The sequence below is a fragment of the Podarcis filfolensis genome (genome assembly GCF_964270895.1).
Source record: "Podarcis filfolensis genome assembly, chromosome: 13".
NCBI classification, from domain to species: Eukaryota; Metazoa; Chordata; class Lepidosauria; order Squamata; family Lacertidae; genus Podarcis; species Podarcis filfolensis.
The window spans coordinates 24843749-24871027 of NC_139615.1; the positions used below are offsets into that span (position 1 = coordinate 24843749).

The window sequence follows — 27279 nt, forward strand, 5'->3', positions numbered from 1 at the left end:
TTTTCAACAGGGGGCCGGTCCACTGTCCCTCAGACCTTGTGGGGGGCCGGAATATTTTTTTTGGGGGGGGGGAGGGAAATGAACAAATTCCTATGCCCCACAAATAACCCAGAGATGCATTTTAAATAAAAGCACACATTCTATTCATGTAAAAACACACTGATTCCCGGACCACCCGCGGGCCGGATTTAGAAGGCGATTGGCCTGGATTTGGCCCCCAGGCCTTGTTTGCCTATCCATGCTCCAAAATATCACGAAATTATAGCTGTTAAGGAACAACCCCTTAACAAGTCCATTACTTAGGTAGTATTGATATGGTATCGTATCGTATCCTATGATTTGTTCCAACTTCATCACTATCTCGGAGTCAAACTGCTGAACCCAAGTCCTAGATTTGCCTGTTCACTGGAATAGATTAATAGAATCCATGCAATTTAAGCCATCATAAAGCAGAAGCAACTGCCAACAAGGTGACCTACTTCTGAATATTCAAGAAAATTTCACTAGGTATACTGTACATTTCATTTATACTGAAGCCAATGCGTTTAACATGACTCATAATAGTCATTCATTCATTTTAGTCATTTATACCTCACATTTCAGGATCCAAATCCTTCTGCTCATAGCAAACCCTAAACTAATATTCAGTTAACACAATATGGAAATTGAAACATAAAGTACTAAATCAATAGACATCAATTCCATTAAGTGGTACTTGTGCCTAACTGCTTTCTTACAAACTGTTAGTCCCAAGTAGGTGAGCTCTAAAATAGAGTTTACTTTGTCTCACTGGAAAGGGTGCTTCAGAGCTTTTGATTACAACATCCAAGGGAGTTTATTCTTCCTCTCGCGCTTTTCCCATTGTTAACGTCTAATTTAGGTTATGGGGAGGGGAGTAATAGACAGGGGTTCTACCAAGTTAAGAAGCTCTGAGGGACAAGGTTCTGATGAGACTTCAGGTGCTGTTTACATGAATATACTAAGCTATGACAGAGCTCAGCCAATTCCAAGCAGGTGAAAATCCTCCCAGTGTTACTGGACTGAGCAGAATTAAACGTTCTATGTTACTGAAAGAATAAAGGGCAGGGCAAACAACAGACCAGAGGTTTTGATAGTTTGTAGCTGAAGCCTGTTCATGTTTGTATGTTATATTCCAAACTTCTACTTGTTTGCTCTACTTTATATCCTGTATTTTCTCTCTCTCTCACCACCCTTAAGAAAGCACTATAGTGGAAGCGTCATTCAAATACACCATCAGAAATTCCAAACATTCTTGTCCACTGCATGTTGTGAGTACAAACTTTTATTTCCTGAATTTGACGTAGTTTGTTTGTGAAGCCTAGACAAATGTTATTTTTTGTGTGGCATGTGCTTATTTATATTTTTCTTTATTTATATTGTGCTGAGAAAACTGTGGCCTTCCAGATGTCATTGGACTCCGCATCTCATCAGCCCCAACCAACATGGCTAATGGTCAGGGATGGTGGGGTCTGTAGTCCAGAAACATCTGGAGGGGTGGAGTTTCCCTACTCCTGGTTTACAGGAGTGTGCAGGCTCACCTTCCACTCAATTGATATGCTTATTTTATTTCATTTGAGGCAGTATTTATTGTCAAATTGATAATGCTTACACATTTCCAACATATAAAGGAAGCAAAGCTCAATTTCTGTTCAGTTTGACGCCCTTTCATTATATATTGGATACACGCATGGCTTGTTTGGTTCCAAAAACAAAGCTGAGTTCCAACAACATCTGGATCAAGGCTAACATATCTAAGTCCTTTTGAAATAAATGTGAAAAGTTATTTGTGGCTTATTTTAACTCCCATTGATTTCCAAACCTATGCAAATCAACCTGAGATAAAGTTCTTTTGAGCACAGTGAGACTTGCTTCTGAGTAAACAGGAATAGTTTTGCAATTCATATCTCAATCAAGTTTGATGTTTTCTAGATAAGAAGTATATTTTTAATGATAACTTGGGAAAAAGTAAGGACTTGTCAAAACAGTAACTTATAGTTGTAGCCAATGAAATTGTCCCATTAGCACAAGGACTTCCACTTGCCTGTCACTGCACCCAGAAGTACTTATGCCAGGCTCAGCAACTTTGGTTGGCCCTCACACATGTTCACTTCATCAAATCTGGCCCTCTTTGAAAAAAGTTTGGGCACCCCGACTTATGCTAACAGAACAACTTAATTGGATACAGCTGCAATCCTAGCCCCACTTACTTGGGAGTAAGTCCAAGTAGATATTGTTAGGCTTGCAATGTTAAATGTCAAATAACTAAGCAAGTGAGATGCACCTCATTGTCAGTCTCATGCAAAAGAAAATGTGGAGCAAAATCCATCCAAGCACAGGCACTGAAGTATGTGCACTCTAAACTCAACAGGACTATTGCTTATTATACCAGATCATGCCCATAACTATGAAAATGCCATGCTGCCTAAACACTTGATTTGATCCTGAGATCAAACAGTAAACTAAAAGTGTAGTGTGATCTAAAAGTAAAGTATGCACAACTTGGCATAAACATTGTTTCACTGTACTTGGTGCAATGTTTGCATACATTTCTCATGTCCACCATTGGGCTGGTTTGCACATGCTTAATTACTCTACACTTGCTGACATGGTAGTTGAATGTGTGAACTGGCTGTGGAATCATGGTGTTTGAGGTAATGTGATTTGATAGAATAGTTCTGGCTGTGGAATTTGATCTGGCATGACTTTGTCACATACCATGCAAATCAACACCTGATACTATATATGGCAATCATTTATGCGTGAAGCAACCCAGTGGTTATGATAATAGAATGAGGGCTTCTTACATGAATTGTTTCCTCTATATTGTATGCTTGATTTCCATTAGATAAACCTGATGAAGGTTATATATATTATGTTGGTGGTAATAGGAACAGAGGAAGCTGATTCAGACCACTGGTTCATCTAGCTCAGTATTTTCTACATTTCCACTGGCAGCAGTTCTCCAAAGTTTCGCTGGGACTTTATCCAAGCAAAGCAGATGTTCAGTTGTGGTGACCCTTCCAATGGATCTGTGACGACCCATTCTCATGTTGTTGTTGCGGGAAATGTCATCAGACTCAAATTCCCACCATCCCTCATCTGCAGCCCCCTGAATCCACTTCCAAAAGCAGGTTTCAATCCCCTCTTAGCCTGTGGAACCACATTTGGTAAGAGGATGCAGATGTGGAGGGAAAGAGCAGAAGTACGTTCAACTTTTGCCTCTGTATTTGTTGTGAGGTATGTCATCACAATGTGGTTTGTATGGTTCTTTCATGTATTCTGCCTTGTATTTTTATATACATTAAAATTATGTGTTGTTTTGCTAGCATAATCACCATCCACATCTTAGCATGCTTTTGTTTACTCCTTGTTCTTCAGGTCATTAGATCAGGCATGAAGCTGGAAAACCAGACCAGAGTCCAGGAGTTTATTCTCCTTGGTTTCCCTACTGCCATAGAATTTCAAATACTGCTCTTTGTAATATTCCTTGTTATTTACATCCTGACCCTCCTCGAGAACATTGTGATCATCACTCTGATCAGGACAAACAGCCATCTCCAAAAACCTATGTACTTTTTCCTTAGCCACCTGTCTTTCCTGGAGACCTGGTACATTTCTGTGACTGTTCCCAAGCTTCTGGTTAACTTCCTAGCAAAGAACAAAAGCATTTCCTTTGAAGGCTGCATGGCCCAGCTCTACTTTTTCATATCCCTAGTCTGCACCGAGTGTGTCCTCTTGGCTGTCATGGCTTATGATCGCTACATTGCCATCTGCAACCCACTGCGCTACCCAGTCATTATGAATTCCCGGCTCTGTTTGCAGTTAGCTGTGGGATCTTGGCTTGCTGGGTTCCTAATCTCAATGCTGAAAGTCTTCTTCATTTCCCGCTTGAGTTTCTGTGGACCCAACATCATCAACCATTTCTTCTGTGACATCTCACCTTTGCTGAACCTCTCCTGCACAGACCGAACTGTGGCTGAGATGGTGGACTTTGTATTTGCCCTTCTTATCCTCATAATCCCACTGTCTGTCACTATTGGCTCCTATGTGTGCATAATAGGCACCATTTTGCGTATCCCCACCGCCAAGGGGAAAAGAAAAGCCTTTTCCACCTGTGCCTCACACCTCACTGTGGTTATTATTTTCTACTCAGCCACTCTCTTCATGTATGCCCGACCAAGAAGAATCCATTCTTTTAATCTCAATAAGCTCGTGTCCATTGTATACACTATTGTCACCCCCATGTTGAATCCATGCATTTACTGCCTCAGGAATCAAGATGTGAAGGAAGCCATGAGAAAGATATTTTGTAGCAGGAATGATGAATCTGCAATTACCACAAGTGACCATTAGACTCACACCAGACAGAGAAGAATCCCTTATATTCTCAAATATAAGAAATGACTCACAAATACAGATCAGACCTCCCTTCAAACCCTTTGATCCTCTTCTTTATGATAATCTCTCTCATGTGAACACTTGCTCACAGTGATTCAAAATGCTTCATGGTCAGAAGCATATGTTATCCAATTCATACACTAGTAAATTTGGTTTGGAGCCAGAGGGCTGATGGAAATGTGCACAGGGAAATAGTGACTGCTGTCAAAGAATGAACAAATATGTGGAAGCACACAATTTTATATGGAATTCGTTTTTTAAAAAAGTGACTTCTGCTTAAAATTTTCTAAGAAATCTTAGCTCATATCTGAAATCATGTCAAAACTCTTTGAAACTGACTACTTAACTTAGCTTTGAAATGATTTTTTTGAATTAAAAAAATCTCCTTTTTATCTTACCATAATTGGGAACAAGACAGAAAATGTACATTTTAAAGCAAATTCAACTTAACGTATTATACTTGCACATTTTCTTTTGTTTCTAATTTTGTTTAAATTAAGTTTTTAATTGTCCAGAGTTTGAAACATAGTTTTATGAATGTTTTACACTGCTACTATTGTCTGCTATATAGAATGCTATTTTAATTTTTTTAGGAAAAAAAATATATGGTTTTGTTTGTTAGTTGCCCTGGACTCACTTTGGGTAGGAAGGGCAGGTTATACACTTGAAATAATTGTGGTGGTGGCAGTGGTAGTGATGATATTGTCTATATGTATGGAATAACAAATTTTAATCTGATATGTGACAATTTCAAGCTTAATTCTGAAATTATGCTGGATAATCACTAATAATATTCATTAATGTTAAAATGTGTATATTAAAAGGGGAGGGAAATTAAGAAATTTCAATTTATAAATATCATTCACTTGGTTGTTTTCCTTGAAGTGATGTATCATTGTTTTCAAACGTTAAGTGTAGGAATATGCTTCAATGAGTTCATTTGATGGCACTTAATTTCCAAATCTGAAATGATTTTTTTTAAAAAAAGTTTTAAAGTGCTTTAGTATTTGTCATTAATATTCATCTGTTTTTAAACTTCTGTATTTTATCTGTGCTGTTTTCATATGTATAAGCCATATTGAGTCCTAGACTGGGAAAAGGTAAGATGATGATGATGGTGATGATAGTTTTCTTTTAAAACATTTTTTTTAACAATTACAAATATTAAAAAGCTTATCTAGCAGTATATCTAATGGTGTTTTTTCTATTCATCAACTTTAGACACACACGTTCAATGTTCAAACATAGTCCTGTATTTTTCCCATGTATAACACACATATAACATGTGGAGTCTAATTTAAGAAAATGGGGGGAAATGGTTCAGAGTTGTCCAGATATTTTTTGGGTAAGGCTTGCCTGGAGTTGTTGTGCTTTTTTTTGGGGGGGGGGGTAATGCCTAAAATCACTAAACGCAGGCTGTTGCCAATTGATTGCATCAACGAACTGCAGCACAACTGCCACAGCAATAGCCAATCCACTACAGCCTTTGCTGAAGCAACCAATCACCCACTCAATTAGCACAGCAGCAGCCAATCCAAGGCAGCCCTTGTAGCAGCCACTAATCGCCCACCAAATTGCCGCTGACAAGCTCCTGCTCACGGCTACAAGCAATCACTTGCCCCACTTGCCCCCCCCCCTTCGCTATCTGTGTATAAGACGAGGCACGAGGTGTGGTACTTAATGTAACTTCTTCACTGAGAAGACTGAGAGGTTGTTATAACAAGGTATTGATAGTGTGGTTCCTTACTGTACTTTGTGAGACAGGAAAAGCTTCCCACCACAGTGTGTATTCCTCCCCTCCCCTATTCATGGTGGCAAAGAAACTCTGGTAACATTACAAGTATCCTAGCAGGAGCAAGCATGGAGTCCAGTGGCCATGAGACTCAGAATGAGGCATAGCCAGATAGATGGCTGTAAACAACGGCTCCCCACAGGATCAAAAGCAAGTATAGTAGAGAGGGTTTTCCCAGCAAGGGCTAGCTCTTTAATTAATTAATTAATTCAAAAAAATGTACATGCCGCCCATCATCATAAATACCCACAAGATAGACATAGGATGAATAATTAAAATTATAAAGTACAATATAGCTTATTAAAACCACAATTAAAATCTGTACCAAACCAATAGCAGAGGGCACTCCCTGTTTCCAAATAGGCAACATGGATTAACTGCCTTCAAAAAATGTGGTGAAAAGAGATGTCCAAAACTCAAGTCAAATTTCTCACAGGAGGGAGTTCCTTAGCCATGGTGTCACCACAGAAATTATTATTTAGTATGGTATTGACTCCATTAACTTTATGTGCTACCACTGTGTTTGTGCTTCATCTAATCACCCTATACGTTTACTTTCATTTCTACTCGCTCTCTGGACAAAGGTGACACACCAAACAGTTCTGGTCCCATCTATGACCATAACATTTTGACAGCCACGTTGTTTGGGGATTTGTATTTCCATCCCATATACCCTGCCAGTTTTCTCAGAGGTAGTTCAGATGATATATTTGGACTGATATAACACATCACATTGATTAGAAAAGTTCTGCACTTTTTCATGTTTGCTACATTCCTTCTTCATCTTTTATGAGCATCACATACAAAGTATGTGGCTGATACATGAAGAATCCAGCCACCAGTGAATCAAAAGTGCCATGATGTTGGCAGAGGCACCAGCTTATAAGGGTGATGGGGGGGCGTGCAATGTCAGGCACATGACGTGACAGCCTGACATCATGCGTGTGACGTCAGGATGTCGGGAGGTGGAGTCGAATGCGGCAGTCCTGCGAATCAATGGCCAGCTCCTCCTCTGCCTCTTCTTGACACTAGCACTGACAGGAGGCTGCTTCAACCCTTCTTCTCCTCCATGGCAGGAGAAGGAGGAGCCAGCCACTAGGGACATGCTGCACTCGGCTCCACACTTCGGCTCTGTGCTTTTAGGACATCTGGCAGCCTCGGCCCTTACCCCAAAAATATAGGGGAGGAGCACTTGGTCCCCGGGAGCCGGCACCCCCTGGATGTAGGGAACAAGACTACATGCTGAAAATACCTTGAGCTTATGAACTTATATAAATAAGAGCTGTAGATCAAGAATAAAAATCTTGAATCCTTAATTTACAGTTTTGACCATGTGAATGGACACAGGTTTGAATTTCTTAAAGTACATTCATGCTTCAGAACAGTATAAATTACAATAACATCTTGTTTACACATTTCATGGTGTGTAGAAGTCAAATAATAAATTACTGTATAACTCTGAGCTATTATCCTGTCAGTTGCATTTGTGAAGGCATTCTACGAGCCAGTTCCTGAGTATTTAGCTCCCTTGATATCCCTTGTTAGCAGGATAACTTAAACACCAAGGCAGTTCAAGCAGCATTGCTCTTCTGAGAATTCTGATGATTTTGGTAAGGCTGCATAAATTTTTCGCATAACTTCTTGCTGGATTAGCCTTTTCTTTGATCCAACACAGTTCCAAGTTGTCTTCACAGAAGCTCTAAATTAAAAGAAAAACAGAAATTGGACTTGCTCAAAATTTAACCAAAAAGATACCATCCAGCATATGATGAAATATTCACTGAAGTTCACACGTAGATCAGGTAAATGATGCAACTGGCTTATTTTGTTTATTTCAGGGTTTGTTTGTTTGTTTTAAAAAATGGAAAATGTCCTGCATTAGTTTTAAAAAATAGAAAATGTCCTGCATTAGCACTTAAAGAAGGAAGTATGTTTAAGGGGAGATGTATTTCACATTTTAATCTCTGTGCAATTGGTTTTTATACTTTGTAAACCACTTTATATGCATTAAATGATGTTGATGAGGAAAGTAATGCTAAAATGGGAAATGCACATATAAATTAGCCCCAATTCTGTGAGGTAATTAATCTCTGCACAAGAATATTGGCATACACAGTGAAGCTTTTGAAAACATTTCCTAAATAGTACAAACTCTGCTTTCAAATGTGATGCAAGATTGCTACTCTTTTGGAGGAGATGTGTACTGATCTTTCAGTTATAGAACTCTGGAAAGGAATCAGTATGTCTCTCTGCTGGAATTAATATCCTGAAATAGAACTTTTCATATCACTGCAGAAATTAAAGCCCCCTTGTCTTCCACTTCTGAAAATCTTCCCATCTCCTTTCTAAGGAGAAACAGTTATGTTACTGAAATGTAGCAGAAAGTTTATCTGCAAGTAATAATAGAGAAAAAACTCATGCAGTAAGGTGGGAAGTGAGGAACTTCACATTCCATTGCATTTCTTAGTTTCAGCTTTTGTATATCTGAAAGAAGATGGTTTCTTCAACAATTATAATATACCTCTAGATTTCAGGAAATGCATTATTTGTCCCACATTTTACAATGTGGAAAGATGGATATTTTAATGAACACAAATCTCAGACAAACTGTATGGCATGTTCAAATTTAAGTGATTATTTTTTTTTTAAAAAAAAGAATGCATTTTCATAGAATTAAATAATAATAATCAAGGTTTGGTAAATTCTCATGTGGAAGACTTGTAGCCATAAAATGCAATCAAAATTAATGAACAGAGTTTGGGAGAATAGTTTCTATAGGTGTTATTGCATGTAAGGTGCTGTGCTGTTTTTAGTGTAATTACTGGTATGTGTTAAACAGATTTTTTTATATGTATATAAATATATATATTAATGCTATCAATGTTTAATTGATATTTTAACTTGATTTCCCCCCTATTTTTAGTGGATATTGTTTTTATATGTAATCTGCCTGTCCCATCAGGGGGAAAGGTGGGGTATAAATAAAATGATGATGATGGTGATGGTGATGATATAGCCATCACAAAATGCAAGAGGACATTCCCGTGATTTTTAAGTTATCTATTATATTTGTGAGCCGCTTCATAATTTATGTTGTAATGTAAAATTCAACTTTAATTTTAAGCTTCCGTGACTGGAGACTTTTAAGACTCACTTAATACGAAACAACAAACATTTACAAGAAATAATGTGCAAATAGGATACTGACAGTGCAATCCTATGTTGATCTACTCAGAAATAAGTCCCACTGAATTCATTGGGACTTACTTCCAATGAATGGGACTACAGCCTTGTATAGGATTGCAGGTTTAAAGTTAAATCTGTCCTCTGCCTTCCACATGACACATAGTATTGTGGGATGAAAACAGAAGTAGAACTTAACACCACTAAGAGATGTTACTCTTCTACTGACATGTGCTCAAAGGTCCACTGGTTTTGAAAATCTGCTGTCTGAAAGCACCTCAGGCTTTGTTTAAAATATAATATAAAATATAAGGTTCCTTCAAAAGTGGCATGTAAGATTTCTGCTGATGGCCCATCTCAAATTAAGAAAGTACAAGCACAGAACAAGCATTTCAAATGAAGTGAGATATAAGTGATGGGTTGGACTAGGGCCACATTTTATTTAAACTATATCTATAGAGCAAATGAGAAGAATGGGATTCTAACTTCAGCATTGGGTGAGACAAACCCTGCCAATTCTAAGGGGCATAAGAAGGCTAGGCCCCAAAGACAGGGACACACCTTATGGTCAGTAGGGGAATCTTCCTTCCTCACTCCTGGGCTTCAGAACTCTGTGCAAATGTGGCAGGTGAGCTTCAATAATGTTTCATATCCAGGAGGTCACTGCAGCCATGGTTAAATGGGTGCAAGGCTTTGGATACACAATAACCATGTGACAGTGGGAACATTTGTGGAAAACAGATTGGAAATTTACAGCTTCTTGTGCTTTAAGAAAGAACTTCCTTAAAATGCAACATTGGTGGTATATAACCCCTTGGAAGCTCCCCAAAATGTATAAAGGTGTACCAAGCAATTGTTGGAGGTATAAGGAAAACCAGGTAATCTATATCACATATGGTGGCAATGTAAAGAAATCAAGGTGTTCTGGAAGGATATCCATTCCGAACTGGAAAAAATGTTAAAAATATATTTCAGCAAAAAACCAGAAGCTTACCCACTAGGAATCACAGATTAGGATATCCCTTAAAAAGCAAAATAACTTTTTCTCTATGCTACGGTTGCAGCAAGAATACTCATTGTGACAAATTGGAAAAGTGATAAAGTCCCTTCTAGAGTGGATTCAAAAAATGACCGAATATGCAGAATTAGACCAGTTATCAGAAAGAATAAAAAATAAATCAAAGGAAGTATTTACCACAAAATGGGAAGTCTTTAAAATTTATTTGAAAAATAGCAATGACAGTTTGAAGTCTGTGGCAGCATTTGAGTAACTTCAGTAGGAGTTTTAAATCTGATGGAAAACCTAGGATAGAATAAATAACATTAAAGCCAAAATATGCTATAATATGGTACTGAATAACAGATGAGAAATAGAAGTAAGGAGTAGACGGGAAGTCATTCTCATAGGAAAAAGTCATTTTTATGTTAAATGTATTGTGAGCAATATTCAATGTATTGGTGGTGGTGTTGTTTTGTATCTTTCTTTCTTTCTTTCTTTCTTTCTTTCTTTCTTTCTTTCTTTCTTTCTTGTTAGGTGATGGATATCTGTGTATCTTCATATTTTCTTTTTGTATGTGGTGTATTAAAATGAAATAAAAACTATTTATTTATTTTTTTAAAAAAAGAATGCTTCACATCCAGCTTAAGGGCCTCACAAGCTACAACTGGCCTTTGCAAATGCCCTTCATGGTCAAAGGTGCCCAGGGGTGCTCACCTGATACCTTATCTAACCTTGACCTTTCCTGCACCTCCCTGTCAACAATGTGACCAGCTTAACCATGAAACAAAATTAATCAAATCAACCTATTTAACAGCATCAACCCCTAAACACCAATTTAGTCCATAATAATTAAACAAGATGAGACGGATATTTTCTGAAAATTATCCAGGAAATTAAAGGCAAAAATGCTAAAAACTGAAGCATAATTTAGTGCTCTTCTGATGAATCTCCAAATAATTTTGTAATGTAACCAATCTTGGAAGACTCTAGAATGAGCTACAAAGCTTCAGAGTAAAAGAAATTGTGAAACAAGGCAGTTGAGCTCTGTGGGTGTCAAGGTGATAAGGATGCACCATGCCTATTTTTTTTCTGTTTTCCCTCTCATCCTTCCTATTTTCTTTTCTATTGCTGTAGATCCATGGACCATAAGAATAAGAGTATTGTCCGGGAATTCATCCTACTTGGATTTCCAACCACCATGGAACTGCAAGTGCTTCTGTTTGTGATATTCCTTGTGGCCTACATCCTGACACTCCTGGAGAACACAATTATTATTGTTGTGATCAAAATCAACCCTCAGCTTAACAAACCTATGTATTTCTTCCTCAGCAACCTCTCCTTCCTGGAGACGTGGTACATCTGTGTTATTGTCCCAAAACTATTGGTCAACTGCCTGGTGGAAGACAAGTCCATCTCATTTGAAGGATGCATGACACAGCTCTACTTTTTCAGCTCTCTCATATGTACAGAGTGTATCCTTCTTGCTGTAATGGCATATGATAGATATGTGGCCATCTGCAATCCACTGCGCTATCCAACCATCATGACCCAGCGCCTTTGCTTGCAGTTAGCTGTGGGTTCGTGGCTAATTGGCTTCTTCGCCTCAATGCTGAAGGTTGTATTTATATCTCGCCTACCCTTTTGTGGCCCTAACATCATCAACCACTTCTTCTGTGACATTTCACCTTTGCTAAATATGGCATGTGAAGATATGACAGTCGCTGAAATAGTGGACTTTGTCTTGGCATTGATAATTCTGCTGGTCCCACTCTCAGTTACAACAGTTTCCTATGTGTGTATCATTGGTACCATTTTGCGTATCCCAACTGTCCAAGGCAGGAAGAAGGCCTTCTCTACTTGTGCTGCTCACCTCACTGTGGTCACCATCTTCTTCTCAGCCACTCTCTTCATGTATGCAAGACCAAAGAGGATCCACCCTTTTGATCTAAACAAATTGGTTTCTGTCATATACACCATTGTCACTCCAATGCTGAACCCATTCATTTACTGTCTGAGAAATCAAGAGGTCAAGGGAGCTTTAAGAAAAGCTTTCTGTAGCACAAGTGCCCTCCCCAAAATCTCAGCGCCCCTCACTAATGCTGAATGGCACAGATAGATTTATTTATTTATTTATTTTCTCATTGAGAAATATCCTTGGACCTTTTCAATTTTCATTTGCTAGAAGAAGTATGCTGGAGAGAGTGTCATACCCATCAACTGTCCCTGAAAAACTGGGACATCCCATTTTCCTCCACAAGAGCATGGTGGCCATTTTGGGCGCCATACTCTTGCACGATTTAGAGTCAAGATCTCCCTCAGCCAAACAACATTTTTTCTAGACCACAATCTCACACAGTGCCCCCAAAATGTGTGTTTTTCAGGTCCATGACCTCACACAGTGCTCCAAAATGTGCATTTTGGGATGCTGTGCCTGAAAATAATAATTTTTCGAGGTCCATGACTGAAGCAGGAGTTCAGACCCAGGAGATGTCCCAGTTTGGGGCCATGTTGCATTGGAGAGTATGATATGTGTGAAAAAGCATTCTCAGCATTTTTTCTCCCAGTTTATTTTGATGTCTGAGGCAGAAACCCCAAATATCCTTTCTTTAGTGAAGATTAAATAATCAATTTCTATTTTGATAAGAAGCAAATAAATATTCAAAAGTTGATGACAGTGAACACATACATGTTCATTTTTATGTGATGGGAAAAGGGTAAATTGTAACCCTTTGCCCACCATCTACAGAACTGAATAGCATAGCCAACCACTTTTTCTTATTATTATTAACTAGAATTAGTTGTCGTCACTTGCATCATGTCAGGAACTTTCTTGTGTCATTACTCATTTTATATTTAGTGAAGTTCTATTGTGTTAGGGATGAGCATAGCTCCTTTATTTAGATTCCTACTGTGCTATGGGCATGTTCTTCCCTGTGTTCTTCTCCTGCTGAGGCTTAAATAGAAGCCTCTTTCTGTAATTTCTGAACATGGTATGGACAGATCTAGTAGGAAAAGAAATGGAGGGGGGAATTGTTCAATCTGCAGTTTAAAACAAAGAGGTTTGTGCTGGTCCCAGACTTGTAAACATGTATCAAGTGAGTTATGTACTTCTCTAAATTTAGAAATACAGTCTCAGGTTTGTTTGTTTTTTAAAGCATACAAAAATGTGTATTTTAGTGGGAGGGTGTATACAAAATAAATACTTTAGAGGAAAGTGTGTACAAACTCTGTGTGTGTGTGTGTGTGTGTGTGTGCGTGCGCATGTGCATGTGTACATACAAACACTTAAAAACATCCACAAAATCTAGGACTGGACAGACCTATGGTAGAGCACATTTGAAATGGGCATGGAACAAAAATAGGCTGAAGGAGAAATGAATTCACTGTTCCTGTCAGTGGGTGTTGGGTGTTGGTTTTATCTGCTTATATAGTATTTTTCTGATGCAAAATTCCACAAACTGGTAACCACCAAAGAAAAGGCCCATTCTTGCCTTGCCCCCCTCTGGACTTCTCATGGAGTAGGCACATGAAGAAGGGCCTCAGATGACTGTAATAGGGTCCAGGTCAGTTCATGGGGGAGAGGTGGTCCTTGAACCATTTAAGGTTTATAGGTCAAAACCAGCACTTAGAATTCGGCCCAGAAACTAATCAGCAGCCAGTGCAGTTGGGCCAGAATCAATGTAATATGCTCACACCATCTTGCATTCAGCTAGATCTTTCCTCCACTTGCATGAGAGCCATCTCCCAGCTTGTTTCCTTGCCCTAAGCTCTGGAGTATAACAGGGAGCGGGTGCTCAGGAATGATTGTGTCAATGGCCAGATATTCCAGAGGTTGCCCAGGATTTCAACAGTAGTGCCAGTCATATGAGCCAGAAAATCCCCCAGAGTCACCTGGAAGCCTACTGGATCCATCAGCCTCAGAGGGCAGTCCATCCATTTAGGTCCTCCACCTATGCAAAGGGGGAAAGGTGCAGGAAGCCTAAGGCTCAACAGGAAATGATCTGACCATGGCAAGGGACTGATGTCAATGTTCCCCACTTTCAGATCTCCCTCTTGCTGCCCAGTTGACCAAAAAGGTCCAGAGTGTGGCCTGCCACATGTGTTGGGCAAGTGACATGTTGGGATAGCCCCATTGTCATCATAGCAGCCATTAAGTCCTGAGCCACTACAGAGCCAGCTGCCTCGTCATGGATGTTAAAGTCCCCCAGAACCAGCAGAACTCAACACCACCTCTGAGACCAGCTCTGTCAGCGCAGGCAGGGAAACTGCTGGGCAGTGAGGTGGCCAGTAAACCAGCATAATCCATAATCTGTCCTAATTGCCCAATATCAGGAACACACATGCTGGGTTCCCCCTGCCTGCTCCTAAACTGGACAGGGAGCCTGGTGAGAGAGATGGAATCTCTATAGATTACAGCAACTCCCCTTCCCCAACCCTGAAGCTGCACTGAGTACCCAGGGGGCCACAGTTCAGTAAGACTAACTCCACCCTGCTCACCCACCCAGATCTCACTGGCACAGTAGATAACACTTCTCATTCATAATCAGATTATGTGCAAAGGAGCTTAATCTAGTTTAGTATTTTATACCTTGACTAGCAGCTAGGAATGAGGGAATACATAAAATTCAGTTTCTACCAGTTTCTCATTTTCTCCTAACTTTGATTTTGTTATGCAGATAGTCACATCAGTTTTTGATGGAAAAACAACAACAGTGCCTCATGAAAATTCACCAGCATGGTAGCATAAATCTCTCCCCATATAATTGTTATATGTGATTTTCTCAAATACAGACTTATTCCCCCTCCCCGCAAAGCATTTCCCTGTGCAATAATGCATTTTTGTTTACATTCTTATATTGATTTATATGTATACTTTGCATATAAGACTGGAGGCTCTCCCAGCCTCACCTGGTGATGCCAGGGATTGAACCTGGGACCTCCTGCATGCAAAGGAGATGCTCTGCGCTACAGATAGCAGACAGAAGTTGCTTCTCAAAATGTATTTGGTGACCAAATGCCAGTTTGTCATGAAAACACCAGCTACATGAACTTTGAAAAAGAATTAAATATCTTCATTTGTTAAATTTTCTGCATGCCATATTGTGTAGCGCTCTCTTCACTTCTTGGTTACGGAGGCTGTAGATGATGGGGTTTAACATGGGTATCACAATAAAGTAAATGACAGAGGGAGCCATTTCCTGATCCTGAGAGTTCTTTGAGGTTGGCTTCAAGTACCTGAAGAAAATTGTTCCATAGTATAGCACAACAACTGTCACGTGAGATGTGCAAGTGGAAAAAGCCTTGCGTTTCCCTTCGATGGATCGTATCCTCAAGACAGCGGAGATGATGTGAATATAGGAAGCCAGTGTGATGAAGAGAGCCCCCATCCCTAAAAATGAACCAAGGGTGAAAATCACCATTTGGTTTGCAAAAGTGCTGCCACAGGAAAGTTTGAACAGTTGTGGGGCTTCACAGCTGAAGTGATGGATTACATTGGCCCTGCAGAAGCGCAGAGTTGTTAGCAGAAGGGTGTTCAATAGAGCATAGAGAAAGCCAGTGAGCAACGCACTGCACACCAGCTGTGAACAGACCCGTTTGCTCATCATCACGTTATAATGCAAGGGGTGACAGATGGCTGTGTACCGATCATACGCCATCACAGAGAGGAGGAGACCCTCTCCCACTGAAAGTGCCATGACAAAGAAGACCTGGGTAAAACAACAATCAACGGTGATTGCTTTTCTGGCTGAAAGGAAGTCTTCTAACATTTTAGGAACTGTAACAGAAGAAAAAGCAATATCAAGGGAAGCCAAATGAGAAAGGAAGACATACATGGGAGTGTGAAGATTAGCATCCATTCTTATAGCCAAAATGATGGCTAGGTTGCCAGACAGAGTTATCAAATAAATCAACAGGAAGATTGCAAAGAGTAAGATCTTGAGCTTTGGATCACTGGAGAAGCCTAAGAGGATGAACTCAGTGATGTGGGTTTGATTATCCATATGTGCAAAGTGTTTCCTCCTATAGAAAGCACAGAAAAACAACAAAACAAAAAAGTGTTTTATATGTGTTTTGTAAGATTTGAAGAAACTTTCCCCCAGTCCAATTGGGAGACATAGATATTTATGCATGGGTCACATCCACATCAGGGCAAAAATTCCAAACATTAATATATACCGATGGGGCCTAAGCTGGCAGTGACTAACCAGGAAATAATCTACCATCATAGCTGAGATAGATGTCTTGAAGAAAACATTGACTCAGCATGCAATAGCTGTGGGGGAAATGTGAGTCAAAGGGGGGGCATTTTTTGTGAATGTATAAACTACAGTGGAAGACTCCAAAGGTGATGTGTAATTTAGAATAATAAAACCAATAAATAAGAACAATGCAACCATAAAAGCAGTTTTGAAAACTCCTTGATTAACATCACCAAAGGATCCATTCCATCCGGCTTCCGCTCTGGTCATGGGACCGAGACGACTCTGGTCTCCCTAACAGATGATCTCCATAGGCAGCTAGATCAAGGTGGGTCGGGGCTGCTGATTCTTTTAGACCTGTCAACAGCCTTCGACATGGTCGATCACAAACTCCTGGACCACCGCCTTGCCAACGTAGGGATCCAGGGCACAGTCCTTCAATGGCTGCGCTCGTTTCTCTCTGGTCGGGGACAGAGGGTGGCGCTTGGGGGGGGGAACTGTCGCCGTGCCACTCCTTGGTGTGTGGAGTGCCGCAGGGTGCGATACTCTCCCCGATGCTTTTCAACATCTTTATGCACCCCCTCGCCCAGCTTGTCCGGAGTTTTGGGTTGGGCTGCCATCAGTATGCTGATGACACCCAACTCTATCTGTTGATGGATGGCCATCCTGACTCAGCCCCAGACACACTGATCAGATGTTTGGAGGCTGTGGCTGGATAGTTACGTGGGAGCCTGTTGAAGTTAAACCCTTCAAAGACAGAGATCCTTTGGCTGGGTCAAGACGATATGGGATGGGGGGGGGCAACTTCCATCTCTTGTGGGGGCGCAATTAGTGCCAGCACCGTCTGTTAAGAGTTTGGGTGTAATCATCGACACCTCCATTTCCATGGAGGCGCAGATTGCAGCTATAACAAAGGCGGCATTTTTTCATCTCCGCCAAGCTAAGCAGTTGGCTCCTAACCTCTCTCGCCCTCACCTAGCCACTGTGATCCATGCGGCGGTCACCTCCAGACTGGATTATTGTAACTCGCTCTACGTGGGGCTGCCCTTGAGACTGACCCAGAAACTCCAGCGGGTGCAGAATGCCGTGGCGAGACTCCTTACAGGGTCCTCGCTGCGGGATCACATTCACCCAGTGCTATACCAGCTGCACTGGGTCCCGGTGGAGTACAGGATCAGGTTTAAGGTGCTGGTTTTAACCTTTAAAGCCCTATATGGCCTAGGACCCTCGTACCTACGGGACCGCCTCTCCTGGTATGTCCCACGGAGGACCTTACAGTCTTCAAACAAAAACATCTTGGAGGTCCCGGGCCACAGAGAGGTTAGGCTGGCCTCAACCAGAGTCAGGGCTTTTTCGGCTGTGGCTCCAATCTGGTGGAATGCTCTGTCACAAGAGACTAGGGCCCTGCGGGACTTGACATCTTTCTGCAGGGTCTGCAAGACAGAGCTGTTCCACCAGGCCTTTGGCCAGGGCACAGCCTGACCCCTTCCTTTGGCAATCCTCACAGAACTCTAGCCCAATGGTTGCCATTAATCTGATTTGAACTGATTTTATAATGAAATGATTCTAGAATGTTGTATCATTTTACTGGTGGGATATAAATAAATTATTATTATTATTATAATTATTATTATTATTTTTATTATACTCTTAAGGGTGATTCTCACACATTGTTGCATAGAAAAGTAACCTAGGGTTTGTACAGGTTCTGGGGTGGGAGCACTTGCAGCAGATAAAGCTCAGGAAAAGTCAGAAAGATACAATTAAATCCATCTGTGAAACAAACTAGAATGCCTTTGCAATTTTTTTAAATGTTTCCCAGACCCTAAGGAAAAAAACAGGCTTGGAACCAAGCAAACTTTTCCAAGGAGAGCTTTCCACATGTGGATTTCATGGTCAGACAGAAACCTGGCCAACTGAGATAATATGCACACACGGGTATGTTTGGAGGGGATATGATGGAGAATAATGCTGATGAGGAATAAAGGGTTCAGGCAGGTTAAGGTAATAGGAGGAGGTCCTTCAGATTCTGCACGATTGAAAAATGTGCAGAAAAATAATCAGGCAACTGAAACGCCATGAAGCATTTGAGTTTGTTTCCTTGTTTTTAGTTAGCAAAATATGACTTGGGGCACTTGTTGGAGGCTGTTATAATTAGCAATGGTGTGCAGAAAGTAGATAGAGGTAAATTTTCTCATTCTCTTGATCTTGGGTTTATCCAATGAAATTGATTGCTAGCAGATTCAAGAGGCATGAAAGTGTTTCTATGGAATTTGTGCCCTTAAGATTGTTTTGTATGCCTTTTTCTTAAATACATTTTGCAGCTCTCGGATGAAATATGGCAACCAGAACTGTGCACAGTATTCTAATTTCACATTAAAAGCTCCCTCTATCCCACATAGACTTCAACAATATTCTTGATTCATACAACCACTAAACCTATCAATCTATCACACTATGTAACCCAGGGGTAGTCAACCTTTTAATACCTACTAATGCATCTTTCTTGATGATAAAATTTCCTTACTGCCCACCAGTGCTCGATGGAAGGAGGATTCAGCTTGTGCCGTAGAAGCCACTACCACCCACCTAGAATCCTGAAATGCCCACTAGTGGGTGGTTGGGACCAGGTTGACAACCCCTGATGTAACCAGATATTAATTCAGATACATACCACTAGATAAAGCTTTATTAATTCTGCTTTTTTCTTACAACCATCTTGACATCATTACAGTTAGAGATGAAGAATTGGCTTCCCTGTGCTTTCTTTGAAGAAGGTTTCTTCTGAAGAAGCTTACTTCAGGTTTTTTGTTTCCTTAAGCTTAGCTGTGGTCCTATAGGATTAGCTTCATAACCTAACTATAGGACGCAAGGGTAGCAATCCCCAGGGTTCTACAGTGAGCACCATATATTCTGTATGCTTTACCTAAAGATGTCACTGCAAATGTGCACTGTTACTATGTATTATTTCCTTCCTGCAATTTTCTAAAAAAATGTGAGCAATTCTCAGGAGCAAAATACAGATAAGGTTCTCCCTTAACCTTCCCTTGTGCATTATATAGGGATGTTTCCATTTGCTATCAAATTATGCTCAATAAAAAAAATTGTGAATAAGAAAATGATTCAGTTGTTTTAAAATTTGATGAATAATTTGAAAAATCCCCCTTTGGTTGTATAGCCCCATTAGCAAGTGATAAAGTTGGAGACTTCCGGGGTGGCGCCACCGGCAATGGCGGACTCCCTCTGAACTGGAGGGAATAGCTCCGTGGGAAACGGGTCTTCTCTGCTACGGCGAAGTGGGGACCCTTTCAAAAATCACAGGCGGATGAAGCCTGTGACCATGGGACTCGACGGGCACCTTTAGCGCCCCCCCCAACTCTCTAAGGAACCCACTAACGGGCTCCGAAGTGAAGAGGGGGAAGTGGTGCTGTGCTGAGAGTCAACGGCTATTTCCGTGGAGCGAAGCCGCATAGCCGTTGCCGGAGAGCACTGCCTCTTTCCTGGGACAATTTGGACTTTAAAACAAGCACCCGTGAGTACTTAGATTTTGAACAATTGGACATCAAATAAGGACTAACGAGCAGAAAAGAATTGGATCTTAAAATACCTATTTTAATTTGGTACGGAACGGGAAGGTCTAAACAGGAAGTCAGCCTTCCGTTCTTTCGTAAACAGAATAAAGCAAAGACAACATAAACTAGAGCTAAGAAAATCGTCTTTAAAGGACTGGATTCCATCATCTATAATTGTGGAACCCCCCTTTGACAGCAGGAGAAGGGGGAGGATTATTTTTAGACTGTTTAAAGTGAGTTTAAAGTAAAGTAACTTTCCTCCGTCCTGATACTGGAGCGGGGGTGTCAGGACCGACGTTTGAAGTTCATTGACCAGAAATAAGTGTTTTTGACAGATAGCGAAAAGAAGAGAAACATAGTGATTCCATTGTTCCTCTTCGCATTTGAAAGGAATAAATATTGACAAAGTATCTTAAAAGGGGAAACTCTGTTGCAAGAACAAATAGAAGTTTTCCCCCTAGAGGGAGACTGTGAGACTGTAACCAACTCCAGGGAGCCGGCAACTGTTATAGATTACAATCGTGGGAACAGGCATTTGACCTTGCAGGACAATGTATTCAGAAACCTTGTTGTGTGTCTTTTATAAAACAAATGCCCTACTGGAACAATTACATGAAAAGGTGAATTGGATGGCGACCTCGACTAGAAATTTGGAACAGGCAGTGGGAAACTTTGAACAGGCAGTGGGAAAATATGTGGAGCCCACTCAGGAATTAAAGCAGGAGTGTGTTTTGACAGAACAAGCCCAACAGGAATATGAGTTTTTGGACTTGACAAATGAACTTGGAAAAAGCCAGATTTGGAAAGAAAAAGTTTGGTTTGGCTTGGAAATGGGGGGCTGGATTGAACCCCCTATGCTGAGATGTCTGGACTTTTCAAATATGGCAATGGGCCGTGAGATGTTTGGGATTGTGGGGGCTCTTAATCTTGGAGGGTTTTTGAAACATGCTGTTAAATACCATATGGAATTTAGTGTTGAATATGGAAAAGGGGCTGATCTGTCGAGAAGGGCTAAAAATATTGTCAAGCTGGAGCTATCACGAGCAGGAGACAAGGGAAAATACAGCTACAAATATGAAGAAGAGCTGCGGAAGGGACATGGAAGAGACTTGAGGGCCTCAGATACAAGGTTGCCAGGTTAATGAGCTAGATTGACGTGATAATAAGGACTGACAAAACCCGGAACCAGGAGGAAGGGACGTTGGATGAAGATTGGACTTGTTTGTATTTCTTTTCTCTACCATTAGAACTGTTTTATAAAATTGATGAACATTAGAAAAATGTTGGAATGAAATTACTTGGCTTTAGCAAAAATGTTTAAAGAATTATGAAAGAATGTTATGGTTATGAGAAGCTGGTAAGGACAAGATTTAAGTTTTAAGCTTTAAGCTTTATCTTATTATAGAAAGATAAGACTAAAACAGTTTAGGGTAATGTAATGACAGAATATTATGAAATATGGAAAGGATTTGCTGGGATAATTAACAACTAGGATACAAAGAAAGGGAGGAGGAGGAGGTCTAAGAAAGAAGGTAATGACAGTTGAGGATTTGGAAATAATGAATTTGTTTTTAAATGTTTTTAATTGTTTGTGATGTATTTTTGTATTTTTTTTTTGTTTGAATCTGTATCTATATGGTGGGAGGGGTTTGTCTTTTGTCTTTTTTAATTTGTTAATTATGTTTATTTTGCATTTTCCTTTGTCTCTATTTTATTTTGTAACAGTTTGAAAATTCCAATAAATATCATTAAAAAAAAAAGGAGGTGATAAAGTTGAGGGAGGGTTATGTTTTGCTTTTGCTTTTTTTCCAGTTGGGGGCCTTTACAGAAGTCTTCATTGGATTTTGTGGGAAGAGGTAAAAATGCCCTCAGAATATTGTATTACTTTTCAAGGGATGGGAATCACCAAACTTTCAGGTCAGGTGTGGATCTTTGCCTCTGCCTGTTATGTTTCTGAAGGCTGACTTGCTTCAGATAGAAGTTGGTCATTTATTGTCACTGGTGCAATGCTATGAAATGTTTTTTCCAACAATGATCCTTACTGCTCAATTCCTTTTTATTCTGAGAGGCCTATTCAGTCATTTATTTATTTATTTTTAGATGAGCCTATGTTTTATGGTATTTTATACTCCATTGATTTTGTATACATTGTTGTATACCACTTTAACATATTTTATATGAACAGGTGATTTGCTAATATTATGATAAATTGGGTCCTCCCTTAAAGAGGGCATGTATTGCGGTGAGACCTGGAAACTGACACCCTGTGTTGTGGGTGGGTACGATTGGTCAGCCACAACACACGATTGGTAGGTCCCTCATTGCTGGGTGCAATCTGGCCAATGGGACATAGTCTAAATGGTTCGAGGGACCTATTTATACCAATGCATGTGACCCAGAGCTTCCTCTTTCGGCACGTGCATTTGAAACACCAACAGCGTGTCCTCTGCGAGCCAAGAGAGAGCGATTTACCTTCAACGGATCATCCTGGTGATATCTTTCCGTTATCCCTTTCTTTTAATTCCTTTCACCCTCTTCCTTTTCCCTCATTTTAATTTTGATTTAATCCCCATCCTTGCCGTTCCATTACTAAGAGGGGCTTGTGGCCCCATGGGGCTTGCGGCTCCTTAGTGCTCCATTTTAGAGCTTTTAATTTTTTTAATTTAATTTATAGGGTGTTTGTCCTTGGGGGTTTCCCCTGGGCGCTCCCTTTTTTTGCCATGGATTCTGACTCTGTATTTGTGGCTGTGTACCCTGCGTGTCTGGATATTCAGGTACAGCATTGTCCACTGGGCCAGCAGGAGGGCGGCGGAATCTGGATTTGGATGCAGGCTCAGGCTCCCCGACCACGTGTGTGTATCCTGGATATCCAGATGAGGAATGTGTTGGGAGGAGCTTCTCCCAATGGTGCGGGCGAAGGTGTCTGAGGAAGGCATGCCTGTGGTGATGGTGGTGCAGCTGGGCGAGAATCATTTGCCGGAAGCTCCCGGCTTGCGCCTGCGGACCCGCATGCAGGAGGACTTGGAAGAGTTGAAGGCAGCTCTTCCTGGACTCAAGATTTTTTGGTCGCAGCTGTTGCAGCAACGTGCGTGGCAAGGAAGGTGATGCCCAGCTGCCAACGAGAGGGCCAGAAGGTGCGTCCAGAGCGCAGTGGCCAAGGAGATTCTGGCCCTGGGCAGGATAGTGATCCGTCACCTGGGCATTACCTTCCAAGATGCGTCCCTTTACAGGCTTGATGGGGTTCATCTCTCTGTGATTGGGAATGATTTATGGCTGACCGCCGAGTCAGCGGGGTTAAGGGATTGGCTACAGGTGTGATTGGTTGGTGGCTAGCACGGGTGCTTGTGTGGTGGATAGGCTCTGGTTCAGGTGATAGGGATGGGAGAACGCTCTGGCCATCCCTATGTGAAGGGTATTCCATTGAAGGATTCCAGGGACTCAATGGTTTGGTCAACCCCTGAGAGGGGGTTGTGCCCATGCCTGAGTCCAGGGGGACATTTGTGTGGCAGAGATAGCCTGTGGCGGAGATAGGCTTTCTGCTTATCCAGGTGTTCACCCTTAGCTGACCTATGCTGGATCCCTGGGTCAGCTCTACCTGCATGGCAGGGAGCAAGTTGAACCAGAGCCTATGCAACCAGTCACTTTCTGTAATCAATAAAGTTGTGGCCTAAATTCTGCCAAAAACCGAAATTTGAGTCAAGCGTGAATTCATTTAGAGGGGAGGTTTCTGTGTATGCTAGGGTGCCCTCAACAGCCCAGGGTTCTTCCCTCAAAATATGGAACTGAATGCCCCATGAGAACAACACTATGGTATGATGTAGTGTCATATTTTTACAGCGTAACAAAAACACAGGGTTTTATCCCCAAACAGTGCCTCCAAGTCCCATTTCAGGAAAGTGGCCCAGAAGGATACCATGGCTGACGGTACTGAAAACCACTGAGAGGTCCAACAGAAATAGCAGGAACATACTCTCTGCATCTAATTCCTGGTGTAAGTCATCAATCATGGTGACCAAAGCCATCTGTACCATAACCAGACCTGAAACCAGATTGAAATGGAACTAGATACAGTGGTACCTTTGGTTATGAACTTAATTTGTTCTGGAGGTCCGTTCTTAATCTGAAACCATTCTTAACCTGAGGTACCACTTTAGCTAATGCGGCCTCCCACTGCCGCTGCCACCGCACAATTTCTGTTCTCATCCTGAGGTAAAGTTCTTAACCCGAGGTACTACTTCTGGGTTAGCGGAGTCTGTAACCCGAAGTGTTTGTAACCTGAGGTGTTTGTGACCTGAGGTACCACTGTAATTTGTTTCCTCCAGAAACCCCTGGTACTGACATGCGTTTATTGCATTTATATACCACTTTTTCCTCCAAAGAGCTCTTTGTTATTTTTAACTTTTATGAAGTTTACTTTTGAGTAAGCAAGATTAGGAGTAAAGCCTTATTTTAATTTATGTTCAGGTTATGATTTGCATATGTGGACTTTAGGAAATCTAAATTGAATATTCAGCCACTTATTATTGAGGGGAAGTGCATGGAACAGGTCTCGGTGTTTCGATTTCTGGGAATGGAGTTGAGAGATGACCTAAACCTGGGGAGAAAACAGCAAAGACCTGGTGAAGAGAGCACAGCAGAGGTTATATTTTCTGAGAATCCTCCGGAAAAACAATCTCTCAAAGGACCTGTTGATGGCATTTTACCATTGCACTGTGGAGAGCGTATTAACTTATGGTCTGTGTGTGTGGTTTGGGAGCTGCACGGCCAGGGAAAAAACAATGCTATCCAGGGTTGTAAAGACTGCAGAGAGAATAATTGGGTGCACTCTTCCCACCTTAGATCAAATCTATGCTGCCAGGTGCCACAAGAAAGCGGCAGAGATAGCACAGGATAGTACGCACCTCGGAAATGATCTCTTTCAGCTGCTGCCTTCTGGAAGAAGGTATAGGGTTATAAAGGCCAGGACTAGCTGCCTGAGAAACAGTTTCTACACAAATGCAATTCTGGTTCTAAACGCAGCATAAGGGGTCTCTATAGTAGAGTGTATTTTAAAATGGGGTTTCAGAGTTTTTAGGGGGGGTTGAATGTTTTATGTAGTTTTTCTGTAGTTTTATGTAGTTTTTCAATTTCATTGTTCTGGATAGGACAATGACAATAAAGATATCATATATCTAAAAGTGCCACTCCTTCAATTGCCACAGGAGCCCAACAAAATGTCTGAAGAGAGATCTCTATCCGCCCAACAGCCATTCTTCTCTGCTGCCTATGACCATAAACTTTCCACCTGAAGTGGGACTCAGTGGTGCCAGTTCTAAATTAAACTTACTATTTTATTTTATAAGACCATGAAAAATGTGCAACAAATTTGTGATGAATACTACATATACTATCAGAGTGCCTAGTTGCGATTCTGTGATAGTATCCCCATTAATGCTTTCTTTAAAATAACCACTAGATGGAAGCACAAGCTAGAGAATAATCACAGGAATGTTTGCGTAAGAATGCTTTGAAGGAAAGGAATATGAAAGGTGTATAGGCAACATCATGGAAGTTGCACGTTGAATCATAATTTGGGAAAAGAAAGGACTTCTTCCATTAGAAATGATAAATATTGATCATTTTCACAATTGGGGTCTAATCTGTACAACACAGGGAGCTATATTTTCTGTTTCCTCTTGAAGATAGTGAGAACCACTACACTGTACCTAGAAACCTGTTTGAAAAAGGAAAAAGTCCAGCACACCACAGAGTTGTCCTAAAAGCCAGCTAGTTCCCCAACACACATACCAGACATACCACACACATACAACATACCAACAACTACCAGACTTTTAGAAGACATCTGAAGGCAGCCCTGTTTAGGGAAGCTTTTAATGTTTGATGTATTACAGTATTTTAATATTTTTTTGGAAGCCGCCCAGAGTGGGTGGGGAAGCCCTGCCAGATGGGCAGGGTATAAACAATAATTATTATTATTATTATTATTATTATTATTATTATTATTATTATTATTACCTATACCACTTGAAACATTAAAACATCTGGACCCTAAATTTGATAAATAAGCTCCCCCCCCCATGTACATATTGTATACTGTGGGAATTAAAGAAAAATGGATGCAGATCATGATCTTTTAATGAATCTCCATTTAATGTAAATGTTATCCATTTATCCTTTGGTGTCAGTTGCCTGGATTATACCCTGATCCTTTTTTAGTGCTATGATATCAAACAACTTCCATGAATCATCCTTAAAAATGGTAACAGTAACATGACTTGTGCTGAGACTGGCCTCTTCATGCTGTTGGGACATCTACATAACACCACCCATACACATATCTAACAGTCACCGTAAGATTCCTCACTCAGCTGCACAATTGTTCGTGGTACTTTTTAGTGCCACCCTTTTGCACTGCAGATGTCCAGAAGGTGCTATTATAGCTACCAAATCAGAAGATGTCAGGTGACGAAAGGAGCAATTGAATTCAACCTAGAATGGCTGCTAACGGATTGTCTGAACAATCTGTTGCTCAAACACAGGTAGAACTGCTTTGCTTTTTCACTGACTATTAAAATATATTAAGTGTCCATCTATACGTATCATTGTAACACGGACTATCTAATATTTTAGATAGACTATTTCCTGGTGAAGTTTGGACTCATGACAGTTATCCGCCATGACAAGAGTGGGGGACTGATGAAGATGGTCTGCCCTTCAAGATTTATGGATCCTAATGTATCCCTGAATGCTCTGGGGGACTTTCCAGTGGATAGAGCAGGTGATCCTGTTGAGGCACCCATCTCACTGTGGAATGGTGAGATGTAGAAGGCTACTAACATCATCACTCCCGAGTGCCCATAATGCCCCCTGGTACTCTATCGTTGCATGTGATAAGATGTGGATGTCAACTAGAGCACTGGCTGTTTAGATCTTGCTTGAGGCCAACTGAGCATGGGTTAGAGGACACAATCACATCAACAATGTGGCAATAAGAGCAGTGAATAAATCTTACTTCATAGTCTCTACTGCCTCCTCAAGTACAGGCATGTCTCATTTCATTGTGTTTTGATTTACTGAGCTTCAGAGACAATCTAGTTTTGAAGGGTTGCTGCA

At 40.8% G+C, this 27279-nt stretch overlaps 3 protein-coding genes across 3 annotated transcripts in view; 2 read left to right on the forward strand and 1 right to left on the reverse strand.

The window, feature by feature from the left end:
- The window catches only part of LOC310748627 (vomeronasal type-2 receptor 26-like), a gene marked incomplete at both ends in the record, with an annotated part of 390828 nt that overhangs the window by 138524 nt on the left and 225025 nt on the right, over positions 1-27279 (reverse strand). The window lies entirely within an intron of this gene.
- On the forward strand, positions 1202-4374 carry LOC310746653 (olfactory receptor 6B1-like; the record flags this gene model as incomplete). The annotated part of the gene is made up of 2 exons (XM_083580633.1): positions 1202-1289; positions 3400-4374. Exon 2 carries the CDS (start codon positions 3415-3417, stop codon positions 4372-4374), a length of 960 nt encoding a protein of 319 aa, XP_083436759.1. The 5' UTR covers positions 1202-1289; positions 3400-3414.
- LOC310748635 (olfactory receptor 6B3-like) overlaps positions 11533-27279 on the forward strand; it is a gene marked incomplete at both ends in the record, with an annotated part of 36073 nt that continues 20326 nt past the window's right edge. The window contains one exon of the mRNA XM_083584486.1: positions 11533-12457. Within this exon, the coding sequence (XP_083440612.1) occupies positions 11533-12457 (925 nt within the window). The remainder of the gene's footprint in view (positions 12458-27279) is intronic.